Source organism: Poecilia mexicana, unplaced genomic scaffold, assembly GCF_051168715.1.
Source record: "Poecilia mexicana isolate PSO_F unplaced genomic scaffold, ASM5116871v1 scaffold_2, whole genome shotgun sequence".
In the NCBI taxonomy this organism is placed as follows: Eukaryota; Metazoa; Chordata; class Actinopteri; order Cyprinodontiformes; family Poeciliidae; genus Poecilia; species Poecilia mexicana.
In genome coordinates this window covers 41,496,966-41,522,834 of record NW_028263371.1, presented here as the reverse complement: position 1 = coordinate 41,522,834, position 25,869 = coordinate 41,496,966, and the positions used below count along the sequence as shown (strand labels likewise).

The 25,869-nt window shown below is 40.0% G+C and overlaps 1 protein-coding gene across 1 annotated transcript in view; it reads right to left on the bottom strand.

The window, feature by feature from the left end:
• Positions 1–25,869, bottom strand: part of myo3b (myosin IIIB) — a 71,328-nt gene that overhangs the window by 43,004 nt on the left and 2,455 nt on the right. Inside the window, exons 2-12 of the mRNA XM_088000858.1 lie at positions 22,308–22,491; positions 20,546–20,680; positions 19,260–19,364; positions 18,139–18,238; positions 17,511–17,587; positions 16,768–16,913; positions 8,758–8,823; positions 4,938–5,093; positions 1,605–1,689; positions 1,403–1,519; positions 357–461 (exon numbers count right to left, since the gene is read on the bottom strand). Coding sequence (XP_087856984.1) covers positions 357–461; positions 1,403–1,519; positions 1,605–1,689; positions 4,938–5,093; positions 8,758–8,823; positions 16,768–16,913; positions 17,511–17,587; positions 18,139–18,238; positions 19,260–19,364; positions 20,546–20,680; positions 22,308–22,491 — 1,276 coding nt within the window. The remainder of the gene's footprint in view (positions 1–356; positions 462–1,402; positions 1,520–1,604; positions 1,690–4,937; positions 5,094–8,757; positions 8,824–16,767; positions 16,914–17,510; positions 17,588–18,138; positions 18,239–19,259; positions 19,365–20,545; positions 20,681–22,307; positions 22,492–25,869) is intronic.

The window sequence follows — 25,869 nt, the reverse complement described above, 5'->3', positions numbered from 1 at the left end:
AAAAAGCAGCTCTTTGTTATTATGTAGAGAGACATATTTAGCTAAAAATCCAAATGAACTGCATAAAATGTAACTATTTATTTGCATTTCATGCTACAGGCTTGTCTAAAACCTAAGGAGGGAGCTGAAGCTTTGAGCTGTTTCTGTATGAAGGAGAGCAGTGGGGTAACTTCCTGCATTGATATTCTGTCCCTACAGACTGAAATGACCTCATAGCTCAGTGTATGTCTCTTTTAAGATCGCACACTGAAAAAATAACATATATATATATATATAGTCTGAATTGATCATTTCAGTCCAACAGGATGAACTTAAACTTTTTTATCAATATGTAATACTGTATTCCTCCAGAGGACCTGGTCTTTGCAGAAAGTCACCATTCCTTGGTACGCTGCATCTGCTGTGGCAAAGATGTGTGGAGGGTTGTCACCTCTCTTTACGCCATGATACAGCTTAGAAAACTAAAGAAGAAAAACGAAAGAGTTTATAAGAGGGTGCAGATCACATACATACAATTGTCAAAAAGTCTGCAATTTCGTGGTTTTCGTCCTAGTTTGGGCCAGACATGACAGGTCAACTTCCCTGATAGCAGGGCAGATTGCAGGAAATGGTTAAAATTACTTGTCAAATTGTGTTTCCATCGTCTCCATAGCACAATAGTTTAGAGATCATTAAACGTGTTGATCCTGATTTATTTATCTTTATCTATTTTTTGTGAAAGCAGCTCACTTCAAGTTTGTTATGTGCAATAAGAGTTTAAGGCTCAAAATAAACCCCCCCCAAAAAAAAATGTCTGCTCTGAATGAATGGATGAATGGTATTTAAAAACTATATGTGACGCGTTTTAGTTCAAATATTTAACTTTTTCTGTATTCTAATGACAAAAACATTAAATATGTGAACAGGGGCAGTTCAGACACTATAAAATAAACTTAGTGCAAAGACAATAGGAGAGGATAAAACAGATTTTAGGTTGTAAATGTTAGGTCAGATTATAATCAGTATACTAATTGGTGAGTCGCATCTTTATACATTTAAACTTTATTTCAGACCAAACATAATACATTAACAATAAGTTGTCTGTGTTGAAGCTGTGAAGCTTCAAATGGGTAAGTGGAGAACTATAAACATGTATCAATAATTTAAACCTTTCTGAACTAAATTAAGAACCAGTGTTTGTTAAGAATGAACTGGAATATCACTATAAACATCTGATCAGAGAGAGACGCCTCCTTTTCAAGTCTTGAAAAGTCAGGCACAAAACATCCAAAACTCTAAATTCACAAAATGGTAAAAAAAAAAAGTGAAATGATCAGTTCATAGTATTATTGTGTTTTTGTTTTTTATCTGTTCTAGTTGAACGTTTATCTCTGGGAAAATGTGAAAATGCTTTTCCACCAACCTGAGGAGAATAGATGCTGAGGTTCTGAAAAGGATTGAGAGCGATGAGGATGTCGCCAACGTAAGTGTAGACCTGAAGCTCATCGTACCGCTTCTGGAGATGACTGATTATTATCTCCTTTAGAAAGAAAAAAAGAATAGTCAAGCAGTGTTAGAAATGAAAATGATCAGAACTGACTAATCCCAGTTTAATGCAACTTTACCTCGTCCAGAAACTCCAGGTTTACCAGATCGTCGTCAGGGCAGCTTTCAATTATCAGCGTTTTACGAGTATTAATCCGCTTGTGCCTGTTTGAAATAAAGGACACGATATATGTTACAAGCTGGAACAGGACACCAAAAGTAGTTTGACGGCTGAATCTGAGCCCCGGTCACATCGAAGGCCTCTATAAAGCTCCCCCCGGGGACTCATCTCCCAGTAAAACCAGCTGTGATTGCTCTTCATCTGTGTTTTGACCTATTACTCTCCAACAAGTCCCATGAGGCCGGAGGTCAACACGCAGCCAGCTGGCTCCATGAAAACCTCCAGCGACACCCGGTGAATGTGAGAAAGAGTGAAGCAGAGGTGTGACTCAGATTCCTCCCACAGTGTATGAATACACAGGAACTGCGATCTAATAGCAATCAACCTTTTCCATTAAATTCATAAGATAGAGGTGTTTTATGATGTCAACAGATTCCCGGAGAGAAACAAGGAAACCAACAATGAATCCATCACACTGATGAATCTGTGCAGCTGCAGCCTCACATGATTTATTTTCACACAGTAGATCATTTGTTGCTGGATAACAAGCCAATAAGCGGCAGTGTTGCAGGGAGGAAGCTGTCTGATGATTTCATGTTCATAACTTTCCGTTTCAGACGCACAGAGCTGCCGACAAAGTTCTTAAAAACAAGTCATAACCTAAATATGGACTTCTTTCATTTATTTTTTTAAGGCTCTATTTGCAAGTCTCGACGTGACTCTGTTGTCTTTTATGGTTTCAGGATAAAAGAAAAAAAAATCATGAAATTGTTTTAAAAAATCGCTGTCGATATAAATTATAAAACGAAGGCAAAAGAAATGCACACTAAAAGAATTTAATTTGATTCATTTAAATAAGAAACAAACAAACAAACAAATTTGTGAAAAAAGAAATTGTAACAAGGGGAAAGAAACAACTGGCCTTTGTAAAAAGATGTTATAATCAAAGTAACATGAAAAACAGGACAAGTATGGCACAGGTTGTTTCAAACATGGACATCGAAAGATGAAATTCACTAAATAATTTAAATCCAAATAGAAAAAGCAAATCAAATCCTATTCGGTCTGTAATCAGTTTCTGTTTTATTAAAAACATTTTCAGTTTGTTCATCAAACAGAAACAAACAGAAGGCGGTATATGCTTTTTGTCCTCACTACATGCAGAATCATTTGGCATAGCACTAATGCAGATGAACATTTACAGTCTTCAGAATGGTCTGATTGATCAGCGGTCCACTGATCTTCAACAGGACGGCCAAAATGATAACAGGCTGCAGGATGTTGTACCTGAAGAACAAGCGTCTTTTCAAAGAGTCTAGATTTTGGGCAGATTTTCGTATGAGAGCTAATTAAAACATCTCTGCTCAAAAAAACACAACAGTCTGACTGCTGCATGCTGTGTTCGATTTGTTTGCGACATCTTTGTTAACCACCACTTGTGAAAATAATGGAAACCGTCTTAATGCCGGGAGTGCCAGGATTGATGTTCTGAAGTTAAATATAGAGCCCGCAAACCAACCTTCAGATTCTGATTTATTATCTCCAAAAGCTCTCCAACACCCAGTGCCACTGTTAGATTCAATGACTGCAAAAATAAATTCAGTTTTCATACCAGAACAAGTGCTGGTGACTTTGCAGACAGATTTCTTTTTTTATTTTTTGGAAGTCATTAGCAGCTGTATTCGACTCATTTTAGACAAAAGACATCACGAGAGCTAACCATCTTTTTTTTTTAAGTTTAACTAGTTCAGATGTCATTGTAAGATGCTTGAATGTTCATTTTATCAAACTCCTGAATGTAAAAAGCTGTACTTGGTAGAACCATAAATTTGAACTTTGGTCTGAATTAAAACACTTCTGCAAAGACGAGTGTTTTTGCTAACTCTTGCAAATGACATCTGTTGCTGTCAACGGGTTGTAAGGAATATTTTTTTCACATACAGGATCAGATTGATCTGAATAGCTTTTGTTTCTTGCCAAGTTATAATTTTATAAGTACTTTTCTGTATTTACTCAGGTTTCTTTGTCTGATATTACATCATTTTAATAATCTTAAACAAAAAAATTAAAAACGAAGCAGCCAAAACAAAAAAAACTTTAAACTTTTTCACAGCACAGCAGCAGATTGTGAGTTATGAAATTAAATTCTGAAAGAACGCATTAAAATCACAACATATCTTATGATACTCAATTCACCAGCTGTATCTATATTCTACTACAATAAATAATCAATCATAAGAGAGAAAATATTCTAGCTCCAGGTTAGTGAATGTTTCCTCCTCTGCCTTCGTCTTAATTTTTCAGTCTTGGTGCAGCAGAAGAAGCAGCAGTGGGGAAATACTCTTGGCATGTGCTCCCTAAGAAGTGACTCCTTGTCCTCGTGTCCCGTTGGAGGAGGACTCGAGTCCTCCAGCGTCTGACTCTCTCCTGCTTTGAAGTAAACCAACGCTATTCCACCTACGGCAGCTACTTTTAAGTTCCCTACGTCTTTCTTATTCTTATCTGCTTCATTGTTCGACGATCAGTGGCATGGGAGACTAAACCGGGCGAGCCCAGTTCTCGCCCTACAAGCTCCTAATCCCATTATCCACTTTCACTGTGGACAGGAATTCGGGATCAGGCTCAGGCACCAACTCTGCATGCTCTCGGGAGTAAACAGAGCTGGCAAGGCATCAGGACTCTCAGTCAAGGGCAGCTTCAGCAAACTCTTTTATAATAAAGATTAAGCACTGCCAGAGTCAGTATTCCTCCAGTAATATGGTCACAGTTTGCGCTGTCATTTGCTGCCCTGTGAGTCTCTGAGAGAAGCTTTAACCTCGTGAAATCTCTTGTATTCATATGTGGATCCTGCAGGCCTGCGAACCAATAACTAGCTCACTAGCTATTGTCGCAAAATCCCATATGGTTTCAAGCTAATATTTATTCCTCCAATCAGGGGCTTAATTGAGTGGACCAGACAAATAGTTGAACACAGATTTAACTGAATTGGTTTTATTAATTTCAAGTAAGTCATCACAATCACTCTTTCTGAATTAGTCATACTCTCTGAGCTTATCTTTAATCACAAACTGTAATATCCGTTGCCGTGTCTCATCTCCATGCGGCCTGAACATAACAAGATGAGAGGTTGCCCCCTACTGGTCAGACTTGATAACAGCACTCAGTTGATCCCCCTGCAGCTGAAGCAGAGATCTCAACACCCAACAGAGGCAGTGTAGATTTTTCACCATTTCTTCTGCACAGACACTTTAGGAAATCGTTTTTTTTTTTTTTTTTTTTTTTAAAGACTTACCTGGTTCTGGTTCTGCACCCAAATTCTTGCTGCTCTCTGATAAGATCTGCTAACTGCTGGCTGAGAGCTACATCCTTGCCATGGACCTGCTTGATGAAGGGATGCTCCAGCAGGTGGGTCACAGACGGACGGGCCTCAAAGTCCTTTATCAAACACCTTAGAATCAGAAAAAAAACACAGTTATTAGGAAACTAAGGAATCATTTTGGCGTTTATAAATCTTTAGGAGAATCACTTGGACATTGTTGAAAGAAGTCTGAAACAAGTCTGAGTTTCTCTAAGATCAGCAGACAGATTGGACAAACTGTTTGCCAGGGAGACACAGAGCTTTTTTAATATCTCTCTTTGCCCACACCTTTCTCAGGTTGTGTCAGACACAAGTTCTCCCCTTAAAGTCACTGAAAACCACGTGATTTTTTTTTTTTTTTTTTTTTTTAGACTGTGTCACAAAGGAAAATCAGACTTGGCTTAGTACATCCAAAAAAGCGTAAATTTGATCATATTTCAAAGTCACAAAACCAGAAAATCTTAACAGCATGGAAGAAATAGATCACATAAAGAAATTTATCTGTTTTCTGTTTTAGAGAAAACAAATAAATTGTGGGGTTTTTTGTTTTGTTTACCTCTAATGTGTCCTCTGAAACTACAAAACATCTGCTGCTATGTAGGGATTGCTTTAAGATCAACTCAACAACAGCTCTCTCTGAATGGTCTCCCTGAATGTTCATGATAATTAGCTGTGGTTTGTGGCAAGCAAATCCTTCTGCAGCCTTACACAGAATAAATCACAGCGTCACTGTTCAGACAAAGTCCATTCTTTAGAAAAAAAAAACTCCTTACTATGTAAATTATTACAATTATTAAGAATTAAGACATGCTGCTTAGTTGAGTTAATCTGAAGGTGGTCTTTAAGACAAGAAAGGATTTAAAAGGATGGTATTGTGTATTTTACACATTGTGGCATTTTATAGCACAATCTAGTAACTGTTAAACTCAAAATTGCTATGTGTGTCAAACATAACATAAAAGAAATTTGACTTTGCCATTTGATGTCTTAAAAATGGCCTGTCTCTTTAAGAAGCTCCTGCTCTTTCTGACGGTCCACCTTCAGCATGACATCACAACAATGCCTTTGTTCCAATAGGTCATTTATAACCGTTAATAGGATCGTTGGACTGTGAAACAGTTTGTATGATGAGGTCATCACATGCACACTTCCACCAGGTGTTTTCTAATTACTGCTAATGCTAGAGGAGCTGAGTGGAGAAGGCATGGAGGAGGCAGAAACACAACAGGAGACTCCAAGGAGGAGCTTTGTGGCAATAGGAGGAGCTTTGTGAGAGCAAGCGTTTAGGCACCCGGAGTGGTTGCCATGGGAGATTCAAGGATTCCTCAGATATATGCGTGAAAGAATAAGATTATATATCATGATGTAAAGCTCAAAAATTACATTTTACATAATACCCCCTCCTTTAAGATAACACCACTGGACTGTGCTCAATTGTTAAGCTAAAGCTAGAGATGGGGGGGGAAAAAAACTCACCAGTCAAATTACTTTCAGCTAATCACAGCAGAAATTCTGTTTTTTTTTTGTTTTGTTTTTTATCTGTTCGTTCAGCTCTGAAAGCTAATTCCATGAATTCATTAGTGTTAGAGCATTAAGCAGAGGTTGTTGCTATTAGCCAGGCTGTGGTGCCAGGATGCTGAGCGGAAGGCCACTTTGTCAACCAAGTCAGCTCTTTGGCTGCCCAAGTGGAGACACCGGTGATGGATTTATTATCCAGAATCCCTCCTCTCATTTCCCAAGCTGCCCCCTGAACACACACTCTCTCTCTCACTCTCTCACTCACTCACTCATTCACACACATATGCATGCAGGCCTACAATGGTTGCAAAGGCTTCCCAAGCAGCCTGCAAAGACTGATAACATTGTCCAGCCTCTCTGCATTCATCTTTAGTGGGCTTTGTCTAAGGAGATTAATGTTGAAACTGTTATACAAATTACAAACCTGCAAATAAAAAGTATCAATTAAACCCACTGCAACTGCACTGCAAAAAATGTTAAAACCAAATGGTTACTAGTTTGTGCATGAAGGGGAAATGTGACAAAGATCAACCATTAACTGATTGATCAAAACAAAAACAAAAAAAGCAAAAATGTCCTCAAAACTGATGGTTAGTTCTTTGTTACATACAAACATTCTGTTAGGCAAAAATCTCGCCTATACAAAGTCAGCAAATTGAATTTTATTTTCTCATTACGGCTCGGGCGAACAGTGCTCTCCGAGTCACATATTAAGGTTGTATATTCCAGGCAATCGCTACGAGCCAAGCCTGACATTATTAGCTTCGCACAGCGGAGCAAATGATAAGTTATCTGGGCCTCAGATTGAACAGATAACTCAGGTAAATCTCTTTGTTCCTCTGTGGCAGATTTACACCGATGAACGACAACAAAAGAGAAGAAAAGAAAAGAAGAGAGGGTTGGTATAATCTGGTGTATATAATCTGGTGATAAAATACCAGATCCAAACAGAGAAGGACCTCTGTTTGCGTATGCGTTCCTGCCGGATCTTAAGTAATAATAATACTCATTAATATTTTTTGTGAAATAGTTTCATGTTTACCTTTTTAGTGCAGAAAAACAAGGATATGATGTGGTCATAGTTTATAATGTATGCCCTTACTAAATTATTTATACTTGAATATTTATTTTAGCATCATGATTCATTGTAGCTCAACTCTAGTGGTGATCATGAGAGTAAAACAATATTAATTTTGTATGATGTATATTAATACTGAAAGTGTTTTTCTTTCCTTCAATAACAACTTCCTCACTGTAGAGTGTTACATGTATGGCATCTTGTTATCACTTATCATCAAACTCTGGTAACCAGCTTGTTTTATCACCATCTTCAGCATCTTTCATGCTGAAGATATAAATGTACATACTAAAATGCAATATTTGATCAAAATAATTTATTTTAACCTTTGTGTTTCTCTTATATTTCAGTCAGAATTAATGTAAAAAAATTTAACCCAGATCAACTATGGCTCATAAACAATGTCATTATCAACATAACAATGACGCTCAAAACAGGATCAGAAATTACTACATTCTGCCAGAATTTAAGTTTAAGTTGCTCCTTTTATCTTGGGTGAAGATTATTTTAAGCACTGCTGTCTAATTTCAGCACTCTAAGCGTAGCAACACTTTCCTGCACCACTTGGCTGTAGTCTCAGTTTCCTCCTGCTTGGTTTGTTTTTCTCTCAAGCTTATGAATTAATTTCTTTATTTCAGTCTTGGAAATGAAAAAAAAAACTATTGTGAGCTATCTGTTTGTATACTAAATATGTTTCTTTATTCATTTATTGATGTGAAAACGTCAAATGTTTTTGGACGGTGGGTTTCCTCCCACAGTCCACAAACATGACTGTCAGGTTAATTGGCCTCTCCAAATTGCCTCTAGGTATGAGTGTGTGTGTGTGTGCGTGCGTGTGTGTGCGTGTGTGTGTGTGTGTGTGTGTATGCATTATGGTTGTTTGTCCTGTGTGTCTCTGTGTTGCCCTGCGACAGACTGGCGACCTGTCCAGTGTGAACCCCGCCTCTCGCCCGGAACGTTAGCTGGAGATTGGTACCAGCACCCCTCCCGGCCCCACTAAGGGACAAGGGTGTAAAGAAAATGGATGGATGATGTGAAAACATGCTTGGTAGGGAGATGGTATTGGTGATGGAAAAGGGAACTAAAACCTTTTCCTTCTTTAAAACATGCAGACCTACAGAAAACATTTAAGTTCATTTCAGCTTTAATGAGACTTACTGGCTGATGAAATGGCTGAAACTTCTGCACCACTGGTCAGGATTTCGGAGTGTGGGCGAGGGATTTCTGCAACAAAATTACAACAAAGATATGAAGAACAGACTTTATCAAAAGCCTTTAGATTGCATGATCTAAAGACAATCTAGATCACGCCTTTAGAAAGAGACCTAAAGACATTCTTTGGATCTTTTTGTGACCCAAAGAGACTTTCTTTTTTTTTCCAAGTTTTCAGATTTGGCAGGTTATGGTTGGCAGACGATGTGTGTGACCATCAGAGGGTTTCTGCTTTGAGCAGCACAGGCTGGTCTGCATCCAGGTCTGTGGCAGCCACAGAAAAAAGTGACAAATGATAACTGTTCGTCTTAGGGTCTGGCAGCAAGCATCTGCCACCGAGAGCTGAAAGTTATGGGAGATAGTTATACCTCTGCCAGCAGCATTTACGGAGGCCATCTGTAATGATGCTAACACTTTTCAAGTACGCGGGATGACAGGCGGTAGGGCTGCACGAGGAGCCAAGGCTGGACGGAGCCCGGGTACAAGTCGTCTTCACAGCGAGCTGTCAAACCCGACAGCTGGAGGCTGAGCCGTTTGTCACTGTCAGGTAAACAGTGAAACATCTGATCAATCACCTGCTACTGCGCTAATTAGTTCCCAACACTCACATGAAACGCTGCAGTGTTTGGAGGAAAACACAGGTTCAAAAGTCTGTAGTTAGGGCGGTGCAGTTTGAACAGCAACAGTCTGAATTTAATTTTTTTTTTTTTTTTTTGAGGATACAAAGAAAGGATGTAAGGGTGCAAAATCTGTCATTTTGCACAGCGTTCACTTAGTCAAGTCTTTCTTAAGAATTCAGGCAGGCAATCCTTTCCCAAGTGCAGATCAAAGCCGGAAACTGACTGTCTCAATGCAACCTCTAATATGAGCCCGAAGAAACGTTCTCGCCTTGATCTTCTGCTATACTGCTTATACATTATAAAGTCAACATAACAGCGCACTGCTGATAACGCTGTCAAGTGCGCTCATTGTGCTTCCACAAATTCACCCTGATATTTTTTTTTTCTTTGAGTGTTTGTGTGTGAGCGCTGGCTCACATTGTAAACACAAATGGCTTATTCAAATGTGGGTCCAGGCAGCGCGAGCGCTGTCTGTCAGACGCTCCTCAGAGTGGATTGAGGCAAAATCAGGGAGGCGTCAACAGCTTCTGACAGCTGGAACTAAACCAGGGGGGGGAAAAAAGACAAAAAAAATTAGGCTATTGCGGTTTCTGAATATCATTTTTAATATGCATATTTTTCATATATTTTATTCAGTTTAAATTAAGGTTTTTTTTGCATGAAGTAGGACTTCTGTGTTGTGTTGTCTAGCTGACTAAAGAGACGTCAAAAAACAGATGTTTTACAGGATGTTACTATAAATATGAAGTTATGCATTCAGATCTTTTTAAGATTCAGGTGAATACTATTCAGTACAATACAATATGGGGCTACAATTTCAGTTCTGGACTCCTTACAATCTTGGTTAAGGAAGCAGGAATCATTTTTCTATAGGATGACATCCAGTTTTCGTTTAGCGCTGATCTGCTATTTTCTTTCAAAGAACTTTAATCTGTTCACATACAATTGTTTATAGCTTTTGTTTAAGCTATAAAGGTAATTCAACAAATATTGACTATCGTTGAAAACCATGAAGCCGTGTCGGTTTCTAGGAGAAGGAGGAGGAGTTTCACTGTGTGTGTCCATGTGGCATCATGCTTTAACAAAAACTCTGCCCAAAGGAAGTCGTCCTCTTGCCGTGACTGCAGCTGCATTAGTGAGGACATATTTCTTCGCTGGCGGAGAAAGGTAATGAATCTTTGTAAGGTAATGCATCATGTAGTAACCCTGGATCCAAAGTAAATATTCAGTCTATCGTCCGGGGTAATCGGTGACTGTAGTCTGGCCAAAGACTAAGCCTTGACCCCGGCTTATTTAAAAAAATCTGCAGAAGAAATCTGAGGCGTATATTCCCCAAAAGAGACACCGTCTCTGATCCCACTGACAAACCAGTGCTACCTCCACTGTCCACTTTGAAGCATGCAGACCATTTATGTCTACAGGAAGTTATGCAGCAGTGAAGGTTGAGAAAAAACAAAGACGGTGCAATAATCTTTACAGCAGATATCTTTATTAAAGGCATCAGAATAAATTAATCCCAAGCACTTCATCATATATTGTGAAGTCACTCAGATGTGAGGCATTACTTCTGAATTAATAAGATCACGACCCCCCTTGAAATAGCTGAAAAACTGCATGCCTTGTTAAAGCTTCATAAATCAGTAGAATGCTATTGGATGATGCTACCGATCTTCTAAACTCAAACGTCCCCTTTCTTGTGCTCTTAGACGTTTGCCCACATGCGTTGTAGAGGATCAGATAGGGAGAAAAATTATGTTGTGTAAGAAAAATAAAAAGGAATGTAATATAAAAAGAATACTGCTGCAAACAGCATTGATTTCTTAAACAATAAGAAACACAGCTGTGTTTAAAACTATTTTTATGACAGAGAGTGAGCACCTGTGTGCAAAAATAAAGACTTGTTCAGTGATTGGGGCCACCCACCCAAAGTTTTGGCTCATCCATCACTACCACCTCTGCACAGGACTTCTTTGAGCATACATGAATGAGCAACTGAGTGCTGCCGCTGCATTTATCATGTCGCAGACAGCTGCGTCGCCCATGCTGCACACCGGGACGCCGCCGAGAGCTCCAGTAAGACGACTGCATCAGAGGTGGAGATATTAAAGCCCTTAATCATGACCTACTGGTGAGCTCCTGTCAGGAAGGAAATCGCTCAAACAAAAGGTGTGAGGTTACTTAAGCCCATCAAAACATTTCTTTTTAAGTGTGACTTCCTGTTACAGGAACAGGGAGCGACTTCATTAAAGAAAAATCGATGGGGCAGCGTGTTCATGTTAGCAATATTTTTGACCAAAACCTGAGAAAACTACAGGTGTGATCGTCCAGAATTATTATTATTATTATTTTTTTTTTTTTTGCCTTTTGTTTGAGGTAAGGGATTTTGATTTTGTGGATTGTTTCTGTATGCTCAGAGATGTCAAACTTTAGTCTGTTATTAACCTGTAATACTAGATTTAATGCAGATGCCAACAGACGATAATGCGTGTGGCGAACAGAGAGAATTTAAACATTTCTTTGGGAAAAAAGAATTAACTCCAGGACGTGACAGGAAGCAGTCCAATTGAAAATTAATGGTGGGATGTTTTCTTTTTGCTTTGTTTTTTTTTTTTTTTATAGTGCATGATGAGGTTGTTTCATACAAACCTGACCTGCTAATTACTAGATGAGCAGGTTTTAGTCGTTTTAAAGACAAATGACATGAATTCTCCGAGTCAATGTCTCGGAGAATTCATGAAGTCAGAAAAGTCAAATGAGGTGGGAGAAAGTTTTATTTTTATGTTTTTACATTTTTTTTCTCAACATGACTGAGTTTACATGTTTATTTTTCACACTTTGTTTAAAGTAGTGCAAATAATTATCATAGTTTCATTATTTGTTGAAAGCCTGAATGTTCAATATAGTAAAAGAAACTTTATTAATCCTAATGGGAGATTAGACGTGGTAACTCACTACCTCTGCTTAAATAGTCATTATAGATAGAAAAGGATGTTACTGAAAGAATGTCCTGCGCTGGTCTGTGTTGCAGCTGCTCTGCAGATGCCTCTGACCAAAGACACTCTGTTCTTCTACAGTCTTGTGAAAAGGACATTCAGGATTCTTCAATATTCTTAAATGCCATAAAGTCACCCACCCTATCGCTGCTTTCAGTCTCTTTTTTTGTGTCAAATGTGTCTTTTTTTTTGAGTGTTGTCTTGTTGTGAAGTAAAACCGTCCACAAGGATTTTAATATTAAACCGTGGGGTGGAGCTAACTTTTTAAAAATAACTTTTCATTCACTGTTGATCGCCGTCTCCACTTTCTGCTGCTTAGGCCATAACTTTGTGCTATAATTTTTATGAGAGCAGTTTCTCTGCATCTGGCCAGTCTGAATCTCTCTCCCTGAGCTTTGTGATTTTATTAGGCCTTGTTGCCCCTGACAAGCCATCATTTACTCAGTCTTCCATCTTGCTCGTTCTGGTCTTCGCCCCGACGGATGCGCACTGTGTTTAATGCGTGTGTAATGTCGACAGAGATTCGGATGAACAATCACAACCTTGTCCGTCATTGCTGCCTCTCTAACCTTTACAACAAATTTTACACCCTCTGGTTTGACTTTACATGGACACTCTGAGGCTTTATAGCACCGAGAGCAACCAGCGTTAGCAATTAACCTTTCCCGCATACTAAATATCGAAGAACACCTTTGATGTCACTAATTAATTTTGCAGTTGATGATTTTACAGCTTTGCCTTCTGTCATGCTTCATTAGGTTCACTCATAGCCACAGAGAACATCGTAGGTCTATCATGCACACTGCAGCACACCTAAACATATTCATTAATCTAATGACAAGGTGATAATAGAGTGGAAAAAAAGAGATCACAAACATTTAACTTCGCCTTAAAAGTGTAAACATCTGTGATTTATTAGAGAGTTCAGTTTAATTTGTCAGATAACAACTCCGACTACAATATATAATATAAGTGACCCTGCAAGATGCTGCTGTGCTCCATCATGGCCACATGAAGATTGGCTGGACGTCTATTTGGCTACTTTCAGTTCATGCAGCAGCAGAGACAAAATATGAGCCGATGCACACCCCGGGTTGTTTTCAGCTCTTTTTCCTAGAGAGCGTTAAGAGAATCAGTAAAGCCAGCGATACAGGCAAGATTAACCACATAGCAGAGGAACACATTAATATGTGAAAAATCTGAATTATTGCATGTTTTAGTGCAAACATGTATGAGTCAAGGACTATCCAACAGAAGAAAAAGCTCTTCTGGAAAGCCTCTGTGATGCATTAACGGGAAAGGTACGTAAATAAATCAGAAACTCTCCAATCGTCAAAGCCATGTAAAAAGATGAATCTCTAAGATCTTATCATGAATCACTGGCGCCGCCACCGGAGACCCAAAGGTGAAACACATTTCCTTATTTAGAAAGTAATTCCTTCAGGAGTGATATGAGCATTTCCTCCTGAATTCATCTGTGGAGCTGCAGCGCTGGGGGGGGGGGGAATACATTTGAGATAAATGTCATGGTGAAAGAATCATTTCATGCCTCCACACACACACTGTGATTTATTTAACAACCACTAAACCTTTCAGGTCACAATTCAAAGGAAAAGGCCAGACTGTGTATACTTTAACTTGAACAGAGAGGGGAGGAGTGTCGGTATAAGAAATATACCTCTTCATACATTTCTGTAAAACTTTGAATGAGTAAAATGGAATTTGACACATAAATGCAGATGAATTACAGTAGCGTGTGAGAAAAGGCTTGATTTAAAAATGCAGACCTTTTAATTTGAACACATTTGTTTGGTCGGGGATAAAAGTTTATTGTTCTGGGCCCTCCAATCTGATCTCTTCTCATCAGCTCATTCTTAACTATTCAGGTCAGAGAACTGTGGTTACCGGGCAGGGGGGATGATTTTGTGTTTTGTTAAACATTCCAGTGCAAGTTTGGCCACATGTTTTGGATCATTCTCCACTAAAATGCATGGTTTTTCATTTGGTTGAGTCCAAGAGGTTTTTACTAAACAGTCCTTAATGCGGGCTGCATGCTGAAGCAGTTGGTAGCAGCAAAAAGGTCCTAGGTTCAAATCTTGTCCTGTGCATTACCTGTCCAGGGTGAACCTCACCTCTCACCCAATGACTGCTGGAAAAAGGCACCAGCCCCCTGGTGGCCCTGCAAGGATAAGCGGGTATATATATATATGGGGAACAGAGGACAAGGTGCTGGAGGAACCATCATGGGAGGACAAGCCCCTACATGGGATGTACCACCGACAAATAACTGAAGTGGCTGATATCAGGAAATCCTACCAATGGCTGGAGAAAGCTGGACTCAAGGACAGCACAGAGGCCCTCATCCTGGCCGCCCAGGAACAGGCCCTGAACACCAGAGCAATAGAGGCTCAGATCTACCACACCAGACAAGACCCAAGGTGTAGGTTGTGCAAGGAGGCCTCTGAGACAGTCCAGCACATAACAGCAGGGTGCAAGATGCTGGCAGGGAAAGCGTACATGGAACGACATAACCAAGTGGCGGGCATAGTGTACAGGAACATCTGTGCAGAATATGGACTGGAAGCCCCGAGATCAAAGTGGGGAACACCCCCAAAGGTGGTGGAGAATGACCGAGCTAAGATCCTGTGGGACTTCCAGATCCAGACAGACAAGATGGTAATGGCGAACCAACCGGACATTGTGGTGGAGGATAAAGAACAGAGGAAAGCCGTTGTGGTGGATGTAGCAATACCAAGTGACCACAACATCAGGAAAAAGGAGCATGAGAAACTGGAGAAATACCAGGGCCTCAGAGAGGAACTGGAGAAGGCCTGGAAGGTGAAGACCACAGTGGTGCCTGTGGTCATCGGGGCCCTCGGGGCAGTCACCCCCAAACTGGAGCAGTGGCTCAAACAGATCCCAGGAACAACATCAGACATCTCAGTCCAGAAATGTGCAGTTCTAGGCACAGCCAAGATACTGCGCAGAACCCTCAAGCTCCCAGGCCTCTGGTAGAGGACCCGAGCTCAGAGGATGAAAGAGACCACCCGCGGAGGGTGAGAAGGGAAATTTATATATGTATATATATGTATATATATATATATATATATATATATACATATATATATATATATATATATATATATATATATATATATATATAGAGAGAGAGAGAGAGAGAGAGAGAGAGAGAGAGAGAGAGGAGAGAGAGATGGATGGATGGATGGATGGATGGATGGATGGATGGATGGATGGATGGATGGATGGATGGATGGATGGATGGATGGATGGATGGATGGATGGATGGATGGATGGATGGATGGATGGATGGATGGATGGATTTCTTGGGTCTTTTGGAACAGACTTCTACCCACAGCATCACAGATCCTTCCTCATACCAAACTATAATTTTATATTTTTTTGATTCACACTAAACTCTCCTTCAGTGTGTGTTGCTGAAACTCTCAATCATGAACCAAAGCATATTTCTCCAAATAAAGTGTATAAAATCTACATGTTTATCATCTTTCACATCTTGCCCGTGGGGAACAGAGGCATTGTAAATATCCTTAAATTAGACATTTTTCTTTGGTGCTGGTCAGCATGCAACAAAATGGCAAGGATCAAATTAGGAAAATTAAGAAAATCTTCAAGTTTCAATGGAAAAAAAACAACAATGCAGTGTAACACAATGTATATTTCTGAGAACTTAACCAACCCATCCAGCCATCAGTCAGCTCTACCTTCTACAATCAGTCTACCTTCTGGGTAAAATGTGGCGCTGATGAAGAGCACACATCATTTCTGCCGCACAAGCCCGCTGTGCTCCTGCATGTTGGTGGGTAAGGAGATAATATTGTGAGCAGGGTTGGCGAGGGTTAAGGGGGGTGCTGACAGCCTCGTCTCGGTGTGAATGGAGCTAATCACTAATGCAAATTGCAATCAGAGGGGCACATCTTCCACAAACGAAGAGATAATTGCACGATTGTGCTGTCAGGAGAAGGTCAAACATGAGTCACCCCCCCACCCCCCCTGTCAGACATGCACCATTCCTAGAAGTGAATATTTCCAGAGAATATATATCATAGGAATTACTTTAAGGACTTTTTATGGCATGGATTTCATCATTATGCAGCAAGACCTACTTTGTAGATAAGAATGAGGACATCCATATGTCAAAAACATGTTCAGCTGTAAGAGGAAATATTATGACTTTCCTGTTTAACAGCTCTAATGTTTAACATTGTTCTACTAACTTCGGGGGGAGGGGGAGGGCAACATTTGTGGTCTTTGTGTTAGCTTCACTCCACCTGTGTGATAAGAGCGCCCTCTACTGGACTCACCGCGGGATTTTGAAGAGCGCTTTCACTGGATGCATCTCAGCCAGAGGGGGGTCTCCGTCTGCCAGCTCGATGGCTGTGATGCCAAGAGACCACACATCACAGCGGGCGTCGTACGAGGAGTCGTACTGCTGCTCACAGGCTATGACCTGGCAACGTAACACAACATCTGAGTCCAAAAAAATATATATAAAATAAAATCTACATATCCCCCCCCAAAAACATGCAGGGAAATTTAAAAATGATGCAAGACAAATTCAATTTATGGCAAAATAAAAGTAGGTCAGATTTTACTTAAGAACTGTGTCAAATCAAACTGAACCTGTCCCACTGACTCAAAGCTAAAAATCCTTTTTATTTAAAGCAAATTCAAGCTGGGTCAGCTTAGAATAGCTGCCGGTGTGAGCTCCGCTTTCCCACAGTCAATAATTATAAGTGACATTACATTTTCCAGCTGAGTTTATTCTAATTGCCCCTGAGGTCCCAGCCCGACCGGCCCAATCACCGCACCTCATTTCTGCCACGGAGTGAGCCGAGGGGCCCTCAGACTCCCGGCTATTAACCTTGAGGCAACCTCAAGAGCTGCACCCGTGGCGGAGAACAGGAGGGGAATGCACAATGACACAGAGGAGGGAGGCTCACTAAAATAACCGAGGCGCTCTGGGTAACACATAAGGACTCCACTGATCAGGCACTAAAGCATGTGGTTTTTTTTTTTTTGTTTTTTATAGATGCACATGGCTGACCTCAGGAGCCATCCAAAACGGCGTCCCGACCGATGTGTTCCTCCGCAGCCGCGCACTGGTCAGTTGAGCGGAAACACCTGCAGAAGAAGACGACGAGATTCACCTTCTGCCACGTAAAAAAGACCCTAAAAACCCACAGTCAGATTTATAACAGGTGCAAAGTGTTAGAATTGATCAATAAATCCTTGTGTACAATCTGCTGTGGCAAACTACCAAGCAGTAATAATAATAGGCCATAATCATTTCAAATTATGTAGGACAGATTTTTATCAGCGTGGGTCCACTTCATCTCCATGACACGGGGGACATAAACACGCCTGGGGGAGGCAACTCAAAGTCATTTGCCATAGCAGCTTTCTCTTAATATGCAAAACATCAAATAATGCAATTTAAACGAGCAATAATAGCCCCGGGTTCAGGCTACGCTCCGTGAAATAAAAAGATGTTATGGTGAGCGGGGGACTAAAGAGTGTGGAGCACCAAGTATGATTTACCCCGCGCTTGTGTTCATTCTTCACAATCAAAGCTGTACTGCCAAAAGATCAGTCATACTTAAAAAAAATAAATAAATAACTTTAAAAAATAGATATTAATATCTTTAAGCAATTCTTTTTGGAGAGATAATTACCAAAGTCAACTAGTTTGACTCCCCCTTCAGTTGTGAGGAGAATGTTGTTTCCTTTGACGTCACGATGGATTATCCGGTTGTTGTGCAAATGCTGCAGCCCCTTCAAAGTTGGGAACCAAAAATACAAATTGTGTTAACAAAAAAAAAAAAAAATGAATATTGAAATTAAGCAGAGACAAGCATAGACTTCAATAAAAAAAATTTTTTACATTTCGTCCACAAACTTCAATTAATGTTATTGTGATTTTTGATAAACAGCATGCTATTGTGACGAGCAGAAAAATTACATATTTTATTTAAAAATAAAAATGGGCAATGGTAGCATGGATTTAGCTACTTTTACTCTGATGTCGTTCATTATTTGTAAATACAGTCCAGCTGCATATATTCAAAAAGTCTTGCTTTCATTGAAAAGTGCTGAAACAAAAGCATTAAGAAAACCCATTCGCAATTCACGATGAGCCATCAAGTGGACACAGCAACTAAATATCACTCTCAATACACTATCCCCTCAGAAAAACATGGTGGCGGCAGAATCATGCTACGGGGATTTTCTTCAGTACGGCCAGAGAAGCTGCTCAGGGTTGATGTCAAGACGGATAGAAGCAGTTCCTGTTGAGGTTGCAAAACACTTTACAGAGAGGTGAAAGCTCATCTTCAAGCAGGACAACACCTCTAAACTCACAACCACAGCAACAACAGTCCTTAGATCAGGAAACTCCAGTCCTTCAGGAGCATGGTCCTGCAACATTTAGTAGCACTGCTGCTTTAACCCACCAGTGTGAAGTAATCGGGACATTAGCTGGACTCTGCAGAGTCCGCCTTGCTGAGGAGATAATTTATCCATTTGATGTAGGAGCACTGGACCAGAGATTCATTCAAAAGTCTCAGATTTTAATTACCAAGAAAACATTGAAAACCGTGTATGTTTTTCCTTCCACTTTATAATTCTGCATAAATTATTTGTCGGGTCTATCACATGAAATCCCAATAAAATACATTGAATTTTCTGGTGGTGACCAAAGCAGAAAACGTCACAGGGTACAGATGTTTTTTGTTCAGGCCCTGAAATTTAATATCCTTGCATTTTAGTTGCCATTTAAAATCAGCTGCCAGCTTACCAAGAGGGCACTGTACAAGATGTATGAGATGACGGGCTCCTGCAGGCGCTGGGCGCGCATCATCAGGCTTTTGATGAGTTCTGTGACGGAGCCGCCGTTGCACAACTGCAAGGGAGACAGAGAAACACCGGTGACTCGTCCATCACTCACCGCCCTAAATTATGATTCATGGGGAGGGTTAGGCCACACATCTGAGCTGGAGAAAGAAGCCCGACCTCACATGTCAGCACAATAGCATCGGGCTTTTTAAGAAGTGCTGTCAAAGTCTGCAGAGTATTTCCAAATACTTCAGCTGCCAATGCACTGCTTTCTGTCTCGCTGTGTATGTTGGCTTATCAAACATCTTATGTTATGTGGATTTAAATCTGACTAACTCAAGCAAATTTTGTGGTCAGATCACAGAAGTATGCTCCATTTTGTATAGAGCCTGTGTACTGGGATGAAGAGTGTAGAGTTTAAGGACAGGAAAGTTACTTTTGTTTGTCCCATCTCTGTCTTGGTCTATTATTTTTCTTTCTTTAAGTATTATCTGACTATATAGGGAAGAAAATTCAATGCATCAATCATAAATTAGGTCAGGCGTTCCGCAGTTGGAGCGAGTTCAAGCATTTGGGATGCAGGGGTGAGTGAATATTTATTATTGCAGACAAAGAGCCTGCATAGAGTGGTGTGAGATTAAGTGATGTCACTATGATGTTGCCACTTTTAAGTCACACATGAATGCCGAAGAGTTTATGTTTGAAATGTAAAAAAAAATTGTTACCTTCTGGATTTGCTGAAGATCATATTGTTTATGTTATTAGATGAATTTGGATTTGGACAATTTGACTGTTTCATTAAGGTACTGTGTTTTGTTAGAGTTTTCTTTTACTATGCAAAGTCCTTCACATTTATTGTTAACAGCCAACTTCAGTGTAGGAGTTCTCAAATGTCTCATTAGAAAGAATCAAACTCTGTGTTAACAGAAAACAGAATTTTACTAAGGTACATGTGAGCAGGAAGCAAAATGCTCAAGCATGTCCATGCAGAGTCTCGTTTATTTTTCAATTTCTTGTAATCCTGATTACGCAAATAGAGGCAGCTCAATTGTTTTCTGACTACTGAACACGTTTCCTCTCTGCGTCAAAAGATTTATTTGGTTGTAACTGACTGAGGGTAAGATTACGGCGTAAAGACATTGTTCACATTCACCACACATAAAATAAAATAGTTGCACCAGTTGGGGTTTCATATTACACTTGAAAATCTGAAATAATTTCAATAAAGATGCATGAGGAAGTGCTCACCTCCAGTACCAGCCAGAGTTGTCCCCCAGATAAGTTGTCTGACTTGTAAAACATGCCGTAAAACTTCACCACATTAGGATGGTTGGACAGAGACCTCAAGATGTTGTATTCTGCTTCAATCTCCTCATCTACGTCCTTGAAGAAGCAAACAAACAAACTATTGACACAGCCTTGCAATATAAATTAACAGAGAAATGCTTTATAGGTGTGTGACTATTTATTTTTAGCTACAGAGCAACACCAGGTAGCTATGATTAGAATCGGGTTGTGTAATAGAAACACACGGACGGGATGAACTACTGCCGGCTCCACTTTTCTATCAAAGTAAATCTCAGAGGGGGGGACGGGAAGATCCACAACCACAGAGGCAGAATTTCTCCTCCTGGATGTCTGAGTGATAGTGTCAGCGGTCTAATCAGGGAGAGCGATGGGACAGGAGGAAGCTCCGTCTTCTTGAGGGGAGCAGCGTGCTGGATCAGGCTGCCAGGATGGCGAACACAAACACAGGCAGGTCTCAGAACAAGGGTGGCCGATACAGGGTCTACAGCGTCCTCGTCAAACAGAAAAATGACCGGAGGCCAACTGGTAAGACTGCGCTGGTCTTAACGTGGTGGGAAAACAGTGGAGACGGAGATGAAGAGGACAAGACTTGCAACCTACTCTGTTTGAGGAGCTTGAATGCTGCAGGAAGTCAAAGTTACAAAAAACAACAAATGCTTTAGTCTCCAGAATAAATAAAGCTTTCAGTCAGACATGAGTCACCGTGACAACACACAACCGTCATGAACATAACAGAGAGCTCAAAGAGACAAAACTGTATAAAACAGCTAACAGACATGAAACAGGCCTCATTAAAGCAGCTAAACTAATCATAGGCTGAAACGATTATATCTAAGATGTCTGTCCGTTACCTTGTAGTCCTAAACCTACAAAGGCTATTAAATGACGCAGCATTACTATGATAACATGAGAACAGCTTGAATCATAAAACATATGTGCAGATTGTGAGCAGAAAAAAGAATGAAACAGGACCAGAAGTCCTCAGCTGTGAATGTGTATTTTGAGCTTTTTTTTAAGAAAAGCACAACAATCGCTTGGCAAACAGGCACCATAAGAAAGCTGTGCAACAATTTTATAGTTATGGATTATTTTATAGAACGGATGAAAAATAAAGTATGAATTTGTATAATCAAGTACCATCCATAGTTTGGGTTCTAATTCCACCAAATATCTTCCAGTGGTCATCACTAGGCTGCCAAACAGAGATAACAACTTTGCACATGCTCATTAAAAATGAACAGGTAAGAACCGTGTTTATGTAGCTGCTGGTTTCTAGAAGCGTTGCCAAGCCGTGGACGTCTGGGCTCACTGCTCTTCATCACCAGACGAGGTAATAAGTCATTTGAAACAAGTTTATTAAACCAGAGAATCATCAGAAACATGTGGAGCCTCAAAAGACCAACACTGGTGGACACTTAAAGTAACAACCCACCTGAATCGGCCACATGAGGAAACACCTGAGTGCAGATGGCCCAGATACCTTCTTCAATTTAGGTGAAATTTGTGTGAAACATTTGTGTGTGACGGGCCGGCCCGGTTGACCTCTGATGACCTCTGGAAACATTTATTAATATCTTTAAAGTGATAGCAGCACAAATGGGAATTTGCACCACTTTCGTTTAATTTGAAGAAGGCGGTGGGGTCGACTTCACCAAGGTAACCAGAGCAGCCTGAGTAATTAACAAGCTTTGACTGGACTCACGTTGATGGGGTCCAGCACCTTCACTGCCGCCTGGCTCCCGTCCTTCTTGTTGGTCACTTTGTAGACTTTGCCGTACGTCCCTTTCCCGATGGTTTCCACTATGTCCCAGTCGGCCGAGGGATCGCCCAGGTTCTCCAGCCCAATCATGCTGGACTTGTAGGGGTACAGCCCATAAAGAGATCTCCTGTGGATCAAACCGGATCCGGGATCAACATAAATCCTGTCAAAATGTTGTGATTGTACGGTTCAAATAAACCAAGGGAAAATGTTAATCCTGTTTCTAATGCTTAATGCTTTGCACAGGGAACAGAAAGCTGGTTGTGATTGACAGAGGTCACACTGCTGCAGCATGAGAACAAAACACATCTAGCTAAAAAGAAAAGCAGATAAAAAATCTATAAACAATGAAGCACAGACAGCATCGTCCCAGCAGCTTCCCAAAAGATAAATAACCACAAAGGGGCCACATTATAATCTTAAAACAAACATATTTAAATGTAAGAGCACAGTCTATACTTACATGGCGAGTGTTATGCTCTTCTGACTCATCAGCACTGAGAAAAGTTTCAAGCAAAGAGTCTCTAGTGATCATAATACAGCAACACCGATAGCAACAGCTAATGCTTCCTTGGGCAACAAGCGGCGTTTCCCACAGTCACTGAATTAGCCGTCTCCACTGAGACCTTGCTGTGCACACTAAGAAGTGCAATCTGCTGGAGATCAATTGGATTGGTCAGAGATTACAGGACCTGAAGCGGCAAACTTTCGCCACACCTTTGAATAAGCAGTTTCATGAAACAATCAACGTGCTTCAGAGGGGGTTTTTTTATATTTAAAATATGATTATTTTCTTGTGACTAAAAACTCCATGCAAGAACAGTAAAATGACATGGAAGCATGAAAAATAAAATAACACAAAAGATAACAACCCCATTTCTTCCATGCTGGGAAGCACGCACCCACTTTTTAATAAAATGACAAGTTCCCCCAGATAAACCTGATGGAGAGGGATGTTTATTTTCAATTCAGTGTCTGCTCTCCTCATCATAAACATGTTAATGCATCACAGAGGTTGTGTGTCCCTGAGGGACTGAAGGGGAAGTCTTTTATTTTAGGCGATCTGGAAAATTGATGTGAAAAATTATGCTTAACCCTGTCACGCGGGGACAGGTTTATAAATCAGAACACGATGAATTTCCGACGGGTGTCGAGCGGACACTCTCAAATATGCAGCACGTCTGATGCCCTTCAGTGTGTCCTTTGTGGAAAAGACGTGTGAGGGAAGTTACCACATGTTTCACATCAGATTTAATTAAAGAAAAGTACCAAATAACCATTAAGTTTTAATTACAAAAACCAGCAACCTCTCAGCACGTTTGTCACCTGAAGTTACACGAGAACACTGGAGCATTGTTCAAAAGCTTTAAAAAAAAAAAAAAAGGCACATGGGCAACCTGCTTCAGCATGTTTCAGGTCCTGAAGAGAGTCAGACATTGTACGCTGGTTTCGGAGTAAAGCATATCACACAACAGGATCAAACATTTATCACTGCTCTTGTGTAACCTAAACCCCACGTAGGACACAAAACCAGTCGCCTGTTCTTAAATCTGTATCTTGATCACAGCTTTTAGTCTCTAACAATCTGCAGCAGAACACAGCAGATTCACATACACCTTAAACTTTATGTAGCCATGTCTAATACTCCAGTATAATGCAGAACATAAGGGCGACTGTTATGCTGTGGCTGTTAATTATTAATCGTAACGTGTTTGTTTACATTTTTGCTAGAATATTATTCTGTGTTGTTGTAATCATACGGTACCTTACTCTGCAAGAAAGTTTAACTAAACTTTATTTTAGGTTGGCCCAAAACAGAGAAGCTCTGCTAATCCGGCTGCAAATAAATGACTTAGCAACGGTCCACTGCAGCAATCGCACAGATACCATCTGCAATAAGTTCCCTTCATAGACGTTTGCGTTGATCATTGACTATTGATGATTCAAGATAAATAAAAGGCTCAGATCAAAAAGTCAAGAACCAAACATACCTGCTTCTTTGAAAGTGTTTGCTGCTACCTCACATCGAAATGCTCCAGACTAATTTAGCCAATCTCCAGAGATTAATAATTTACCAGTCATCTGCAACCTGATACCCAGATGGCTTTAAATATTCAGGCGGCAGATGTAGCCAGTCATAATAGCTGGCTGATATGAAGCATCTCATGTTGTAGGCAGGTAACCAGGAAGTCTGTGACAGTTGCTAAATCATGTGACCGCAGCCAGTCTCCTCTACGCACACACTGTTCTTTACTTTAAGGCAACTTTAAACGTTATTTTGTCACCATATTTGAGACTGACCCTTTAAACATGAAGGTAACTGCATAACCATCTAAGCTTGACCACAAGTTTGCAACTTTGCATCTTTGCAGATGCTGTAAGGAACGTGATACATATTTAAACCCTTATAAAGATACAATAAACAGCACATTTTAGCTAATATGCCAACTTGTTCAAATAGGACAAAAAATGTATTTCTATTTGAGCAGTTCTTATTATTTAACTCTTATTAACGTGGGAAGAGGACAAACCGAATGGCTTTATGAAAGAAACAGAGAAGCAGCAGTCAGTCCTGACCAGTGTGTTTGGTATTCATCACCTCAACTTGTAGATTTTAAATATATTTATAAAGACTATTTACCAAATCTACATGCTGCTCTCCTGTTATTTCTGGATTGTCTGCTGAGGACACACGTTGCACTTTCATTTGAATAATTTAATGTAAATTTATCAATTCTTCTTGTTGCTTCTGAGGTTTAAGTCAATATAAAACAGAGTAATTATAATTTCACTAATTTGATGAACTTAAAATGAAACAAAGTTGATTATTTAACACATTTAAGTAACTTTGGCAAGTATGTAGACTTTGAAAATTGATTTGGGTGTTTAGTAACATGCAAACCAATGTCATTTCTACTCAGAAGTACTGGTTAAGAACTATGCACATTAAATGTATGAAAATCATTACAGAAATTCATTTGTTCAATTTTAATTTTACATTTAAAGGAACAGAGGACTGAAGAGCAGCTTAGGAACAGGACACCTACTGGTCCTCACTGGGCGAGAAGCTCAGGTTACCTTTTGTCTCGTGACACGTGACTACTTGAAATAAATACATGAGCTAATCAAAGTCAAGTCACAGAAAGCTTCATGAAAACAAAACACTAAAACAACAGGTGTGTCATTTTTGTAATGAATATTCTCCTCCTTTGAGGGTTTTTTTTTCAACAAAAGCATTAGTACTGTGATGACTGATAGTGTGACAAGCTGCACAACATCTTTATCACACACACACACACAAAAAAACGACGCAAACTGAAAGTAAGTAATCCCATTTTCTGCTCCTATCAAACACACAATTCTACTTTCTGCGATAAAGCCTCTTGGGAACTGCACTTGGTAAATAAACCCTTTGGTAGGTCTGCAGAGAGTGAGAGAGAGAAAACTATAATCCTTTTAAGGGGATATGAGGAGGCTTTACAGTAAACCTCCACCAAGCGAGACC